The sequence below is a fragment of the Cucumis sativus genome, chromosome 5, assembly GCF_000004075.3.
Source record: "Cucumis sativus cultivar 9930 chromosome 5, Cucumber_9930_V3, whole genome shotgun sequence".
NCBI classification, from domain to species: domain Eukaryota; kingdom Viridiplantae; phylum Streptophyta; class Magnoliopsida; order Cucurbitales; family Cucurbitaceae; genus Cucumis; species Cucumis sativus.
In genome coordinates, this window is record NC_026659.2 from 27,647,412 (window position 1) to 27,654,957 (window position 7,546).

General features: G+C 31.6%; 1 protein-coding gene across 1 annotated transcript; it reads right to left on the reverse strand.

Moving 5' to 3' along the window:
* Positions 1-339: 339 nt before the first annotated feature.
* Positions 340-4,604, reverse strand: LOC101211567. Its single transcript, XM_004135014.3, has 9 exons — positions 4,235-4,604; positions 3,503-3,687; positions 2,733-2,911; positions 1,996-2,280; positions 1,853-1,911; positions 1,719-1,755; positions 1,564-1,635; positions 1,132-1,453; positions 340-1,010 (listed from the first exon to the last, which is right to left on the reverse strand). Exons 1-9 carry the CDS (start codon positions 4,350-4,352, stop codon positions 561-563), a joined length of 1,707 nt encoding a protein of 568 aa, XP_004135062.1. The 5' UTR covers positions 4,353-4,604; the 3' UTR covers positions 340-560.
* Between the last annotated feature and the right edge of the window lie 2,942 nt (positions 4,605-7,546).

Here is a 7,546-nt window from a genome sequence, read left to right on the forward strand (position 1 = left end):
ATGAAATATATTTTTTAAAAATATTATTAAACAATAAACATAAAAGAGATAATATATTTTATTTATAAACCATAACCATCAAATGTGTCATGTCATGTTATCTTTTAAGTCCCTATCACATGCATATTATATACACATCAAATATTCCTTCAAATAACATAAAACCAAAGTCATTACATCATGTTTCTAAAATAATTAAAGAAAATTATCTCCTTCTCATTAATATTCAATTCTTAAAATGTTGAATATTTTTATCACTGACTGACATAAAATTTGTAGTATCCATTCGCTTCCCATATTGTCAAAAAAGGAAAAAGATAAACAAAACAGAACGAAATGGACCGAAAGAAAGAAAAAGAAAATTTCTTTGATTATTTACGAGAAATGACATATAATCTAACACAAAATGGTGCTTCGCCCCATCTTGGTTTAATCCCTAGAAATAGGGGTATATACTTACATATGTAATATAGCTATCAACTTTAACATTTGAAGAGGAAACTTAAGCTTCCAACCTCCTATCTATTCCTTTTTTTTTTAATCTCTCTCTCTCTACTTCTCTAAACTCCACTTCTTATGCTTCTGATGCTTGATGTCGTTGATTCGTCGTTTCCGCTGCCATTACTATTGTTATTTGTATTTTGGTTACTGTTTCTCCTGCGGTTTAACGAAAAGGATAGCTTCACAGACACGGCCTCCCTCTGGGAGTGGTTTGCATATAGTATCCATAGCAACAGACACAACAATATTCCTACTGAAATCATTGCAAGTCCAACATTCACAATCTTAAGATGATGGTGAAGATGAGGGCAGTAAGCTGTGGTGATGTTGTGAAAAGTTTCCCTTACAAAATTGCAATTCTGGAAGCTGAGTAATGGGGGAGTGTAATGCTGAAGTGCATAACTCTCATTCACTGCAGCCACCATCTGGGAATGGATGTCCGGTGAGACCCTTCCAACCGTTACACAAGTCCCAGATTCCGATACTTGACACACGAACTTCTGCCAAACCTGCATTTGGTAACCAGATTACCGGTTATTGCCGAAATAAACACAGAAAGATGAATTGGCAGCAGAGATAGACACCATAATCACAAAAGATGATTCGTGAGTTAAAATTTATGATTCTTACTGTTGATGCATTATCAATAGTCACGTCGTTATCACCGCATCTACTTTCTTCCAGCTGAGAGTTGTATGGGTAACAGAGAGCTGGCATTGGAGGTCCTGACTGGTTGCGGTAGTTGGGAGAATCCGGGGATGGATTTGCATTCGCGAAGTTGTAGACAAATTGATCGACAACATTCACAATGTCGTTGACGATCTTTTTGCTTTGGATCAATGTCTGGTTTGTGGTTTTATGGTCAACACATGGAAGGATGTTGCTAAGAGCTGTTTCTGCATGTGTATTTTCTACCCATTCTTCCATTGCCATACATGTATCAGAAACAGCACTAATAAAGAGAAAACAGGGCAAAAAATACACAATAATGAACTTCGACTACAGTTTCGATTTCAAAGAAGTTATAAGCGATATATTCAAATGGTTTAGCCAACCACTTACTTGTCAAGAATTACAAACAATCCACAAAGAACGAATGTAATTGTCACAAGTAGCCAACCACTGATTATTAATCTGCAAAACATGATGCATAATGTTATTCCACAAATATATAGATGAATCCGAAAAGTAAAATAAGTATTTCGACAGAAACTTACATATAGATTGCATGTTGATATCCAAAGAAGGACAAGACTGCAACAACAATACGAGCCAGTGAGTAAAAGAGGACGAAAAAGTTCGGCAAACAAGAAAACTAAACCATTATTAAAAAGTTCAGGAATTTACATACAAAGACCAATGAGAGCCAAAAGAAGCATAATTGCAGCAACGGTAATCAGTGCCGAACGCCTGCACTCACAAAAGTAAGTTAGCTTTTTTGACATCATAAAAGAACATGAACTTGGTCGAAAGGAACAAGTTGAAGATACATACATAACAGTGAAAACTTTTCTTATTTTACGAGAATTTAAGCTTGTTTTATCTGCCACTGTATCTGCTGCAGTATTTAAACCCACATTTAACTCATCGATCTCGTTCATTACATCAGATGGAAGGAACACTTGGGCTACATTAATGGTCTTTGCAAGTGAGAGATATTCTGTAACATTTCTAAGCGTGTCCACAGTGTAGTCCGACTGGTTTACAACATACTTCAAAGTGTGCAAACCTTCATTGTAAAAATTATTCTGTCCAATACATAAAAGTATGCAGCCAATGCTGTGAAAGAAAGATGAGCTGTGTCAGAAAGAAGTTGAGACAAATCAACATAAATTGAGATCAAACAGAGGACCAATTGTTGATAGGTTTCTAAACTCATTTTTCCTAAGGAGGAGGGGATACATAAGAATTTGTTTGGTAAGTGTTTTTAAAAAATATCTTTAAGGATGGTCAAAGAATTTTAAACTCACAAATCTGTGATTTTGAAAGTAGAATAACTTTGTTAATTCTTAATATCAAGTCATTCATGAAATCAAAAGACCGTTTAAAAATCAGCTTCTTTTACCATTCTCTTTTAATGCATTCTATGTAAAAATTGGGTCTGTAATGGGTAGACCAAATCCCTGTGAAAAGATAATAAATAAAATAGAGTTCTATAAGAAATTTTAAATGAAAGAAAGCTTGGTTTCAAAATCTAAGTACATCATCAAGGCAAGAGAGGAGAATATTACGTTGCAGCAGATGTGAAAACAACAAGTAACGCTAGGCAAATCCAATGTGAAGTCTTTGATTCTTCGCCTTTAAGGTTTAACTTCCATCCACAGCAACGATGAACAAGAAGAGCACAGCCAAAGGAAATGAACCAGAAGATGGAAAGAATGAAACCAGTGGCACCAGTAAATCCAACAGACTGCAGAATAAATGCAAAGATCATAGACTAAAACGTAAGATCCCTGAAGACATAGTGTGAAGGTTTTTCAAGACACAACAAAAGATACTGCAGATAATTGAAGCTCCTAAGAAATTAGTCACTACTTAATGTCTCCGATATTTTCGGGCTGGAGACTTAAGACTTGAAGTCTACCCCTGCCTTAAGGCATCCATCTATAACAATAAATTTGCAGACGGCCACAACAGTAAACGAACTTCCTTAATTCAAGTGGCTAACTATAAATCAATCTATCAATTAGAGAACGTCTTCAGTTAAATACTTAAATAAAATAAACCCAAATGAGAAATGCCGAGTGATACTCCAGGGAGTATGATAGTCGTTGAATCTTTTCTCATTTCCTAAAGAGTTACTCAGTAGTCGTGTAAATTGAACAGTGTGGGACTAAAATTATTCAGTAAGTCTCCAAAGATTTTTCTAACCACTCCAAATGATATATCTTGCTATCATACATACACAAACCAATTACAAGAAATTGTATTGAATAGGAGAATTCAAGGAAAAATATACCAAACACAAATGGTGAAATAAAATTATGTTAACAGAACTTACAGCCCAGTAATTTTGATTGGCAATGTCCCAGCCACCTTCATACACCCTAAACCCGTGAAGAATATCTGGGCGCTTTGTTCTATTTGCTGCCAATACAAGAGGGCTCTGAGAGTTGTTCTTTGCAGATCCTGGTCCCTCAGCAGTCTCCAATATCTCGTTCTTCCAAGGAACCAAGTTTTCTTGTCCTGCAAATACAAAGCTTCCTTAACAAAAATAACGAACATAAAACAACCTAAAGACCAGAACTCTATAAGCTCTATTGAAAAAGAGAGAGAGAGAGAGAGAGAGAGAGAGAGAGAGAAACTTTTTGTTTCCAACCAAGAACTAGTTTACATTTGCCAGAAGAAACCGACCACTAAAACAGAATCCAACAAACAGGGAATAAATATTCTTCACAATGTGACCACTTAGAATACACAAGAGAAGAAGAGTTCAGGACACCCAAATTGTTCAACCCGTCAATTCATGGAATTAAGAAACAAAATGACTGAACATGCCACAAAACACCTCTAACCTCTTTTAAGCAAGACGAAAGCACCCATTTCTTCAGACTTAAACAGAAAACACAGATTACAAAACTTAAAAGTTCAAAACTACGGTAATTTCCAACAACAAAACGGACCCAACATAAGAAACAGAATCAATCAATAAAATTCACAACCCAATGAGAAAACACAATCAAATCCTGAAAAGAATTAACAAACAAAACACAATAGAGAAGGGTGCCCAAACCTAAGATGAATTTCCCAGAATCTTTCGGCAACACATCATGAGGCAAAGCCAAAACCCAGCTGAAAGTGGCAAAACCCACAAAAAATAGAAGGAAAAAAGAAGCAGGGAAACCCTTCATCGGCAAAGAAAACCCCGGTACAGAGACCGCATAATACACAGAATCTACCTCATTTCCCGAAATCTCGAGGCATTAACAATAACGCCTCAAACAAAAACAAAAAAAAAACCAAAGAGTGAAGAACAGAGAAGAAGGCTTGTTTTACTATGATCAAGGATTTTCGGAGCGAAGTTAATGGAGATTTATAGAACTCCAAAGAAAAAAGAAATGAAAAAGAGAGAGAAGGAAAGGGACTCACATGGTGGTGGGAGCAGTGTGAATTAGTGATTCATAAGAAACGAAAAAGGCGGGTGTAAATAAACAAACTAATTAATTAAAACAAAATCAGGTAGCCTTAATTTTCTTTTAATTAACAAAAAAATTTGTGGTCTAATTCAATAAAATACTGAATCATTGTGATGCGTAACCAATTGAATTAACTAAAAAAGCAATGGCCAAATCCCTAAATATTAATTTCCTTCTATTGTTCCATTTTGTCCCTTTGTACTTTTCCCCATATTCTTCAAAAACAAATATAATATCATAATATTATAACCGCGTCCTATTACGTCTTTGAAGTTACCAAATAGCCCTCCTAATTACTGCATATTAAACTTAGAATATTCTTATTTTATTTTCAACTTCATTTCATTTTAATACATATAAATATTATGCAAAATTCTCTAATCAAATGTGGTTTTGTTCTCAAGTAAACAGTTTATCAAATTTTTCTATTTTTTAAAAATCATTTTATTTTATCTATTTACCTACCATAACCAATGAATCTAGTTAAATTGATTAGACAAAATTACTAAATTGTGATATGATCAATATTTATCCGCTATAAATTTTTTTAGATTTTATCCCAGATAAACACTATAGACTTTTATCAATGTGATTGATAAAAGTATTTTATATTAAGTAAAATTAGATGAACTAAAACAGGTGGGAAACCAAAAATAGAGCGAGTAATTTGATACTTTAACCCATAATTATAAAATTGTTGTTCGGGAGAATTGTGGGGGAAAACGACGTCGACAAGTGAGGATTGGGGACGAAGAAATGGACTTTATCTTTGAACATTACAACAACACTGCTTTCCCTTAATCACTTTTACTATTAAATAAAGAAATAGTGACGCTAAGACTTTGTTTAATTGTTTTTCTTAACATGATCGTTACATAGATCCAAAAAATAGATACTCATACATTAGTTTATTTATAATAATAATAAAATACATTCTAAGAAATAGCAAAATATTAAAATTATTTACAAAAATATATAGTAAAATTTATCATCAATTTGTAAGGAAGATTGTAGAAAAAACTTATTATTTGAGTGTGTGGGGCAATGAAATATGAATGATTGAGTTTGGTTGTGATTCAGAAGGTGATGATGGAGTGTATTATTACATGTGATGTGTGGTGTAGGATAGAGTCGCCCCACAAATAATGTCATCACTCCTTAGGATGCAAAATTGAAGAAGTTGGCTCAATTGTAGAGTACCCTTTCACATTTTGTTTTAGACTCAGTTTCACATCAAATTCAATTATGTATTTCATACACATCTTTTGAACTTAACCATAAATCTATCACTTCATCGCTATACTTTTTCGGAAAAAAAATACAAACATCTATACTTTTCTTTCTTTCTTTTTGTTATTTATTCATTGATCGATAGATATATAGTTTTCAATAGAAATAGTAGAAAAATTTTGTTTTAACAAAATATTTACACTTCATACAAAAATCAACTATAATAACTTTTTTTAATGTAAAATATAAACAATTTGTCTTTTTTCTTTTGTTTTTTAAAAACTCACACGATAAACTTTTTTAAGAGTAGATTTTAAATATAGTAAAACAAACTACTAAAATATTTACAACATGTAACAAAAATTTAAATTTGATCAATGATACACAACTTCTATTATTGTCTATCAATATGACTTGTAGAAGCACATCAGTATCTATCATTTATAAAATTTAAAATTTTGCTATATGTTTTAAATATTTGATTAAATTTATCATTTTCAAATATATGTAAGGGTGGTTTCTAACTACAAACCTTTTAATTGTTAACAGATATTGGGTACACTACTTCCATGTCAAGTGGTATACCCAACATACACGACTTAATTTAATCATAAATCACATACACAACTTCGTCAACTATTTTGACGATGGACAATAATAAAAAATTAAATAGCATTAATTAAAAGAAAAAGTAAAAAAAGAGAATGGGAAAATTAATGTGGAAAGAAGAAAAGAAAAAGAGATGGGTGAGTGTGGATGGGGCACGTGAGTGAGAGAGTACATGAATGACTAACGCGGCGCCACACACATATTATAATATTACACGGACTATGAGCTCCATTTAAAACATCTGCACATGCGTCGCACCTGAGTACTACCCCCCATCACCACCGTATCTTATAATTAATATTTTAACATTTTTCTTACTTTTTCTTTCTTTTCTTTTTGGGATCACCAAATCCCTCTTTTTTTTTTTTTTCTTTTTTTCTTTTTTTCTTTTAACTATAAATATTAATTTACATCACTCAAATTTAGATTTTTAGCAAAATCTTACATTAAAAAGTGAATTAAATTTATTTTTTATACAAAATTTTTGTCACAACCTTGTTTAAATTTGTAAAAATTGTAAATTTAAAAGTGATGATTCTTTTATAGCCATATTCATTAACGTATGATAGTTTTTTTTTATAGTTTTATGATTAAATATTACTAATTTTTTTATATTCACAATATATAAAAAATTGATGTTACGAGCAGTTTATTTTCTAACAATTTTATCATTTGATGTAATTTTCTTTTATATATATATAATAACTTTACGTAGGTAATTTTTTTTTTTTTTTTGCTATATTTAAAGATGTTTCCATACAAAATCTAATTAAATTTAAGAATAATGGCATTTTAAAGTCATGTTTGTTAATTAATGAAATTTGTATAATAATTGTGACGTGGAATTGATCTATAGATTAATTGTATATACATTTTTTATAGCTAACAAAATAGATAAAATTATTTACTATAGTTTCTTCATTTATAAATTTAGAAGTTGCTTTTGACCCCCAAAGTATTTTAATATGGAGTATTAAATTAAAAAGTTGCTTTTACCCTAAAAATCAGAATAAGATGGCGAGAATTTCTCGGTTTCATGAATAATAGATTTTTTTTATAGAAATAAAATA

Excerpts from the sequence above, each read along its gene's own strand:
- LOC101211567 (XM_004135014.3), bottom strand. The coding sequence starts at position 4,352 with ATGAAGGGTTTCCCTGCTTCTTTTTTCCTTCTATTTTTTGTGGGTTTT. Across the intron at positions 1,454-1,563 it reads TTGTTTGTAATTCTTGACAA|TGCTGTTTCTGATACATGTA; the intron begins GTAAGTGGTTGG and ends TCTCTTTATTAG. Across the intron at positions 1,011-1,131 it reads CTATTGATAATGCATCAACA|GTTTGGCAGAAGTTCGTGTG; the intron begins GTAAGAATCATA and ends TACCAAATGCAG.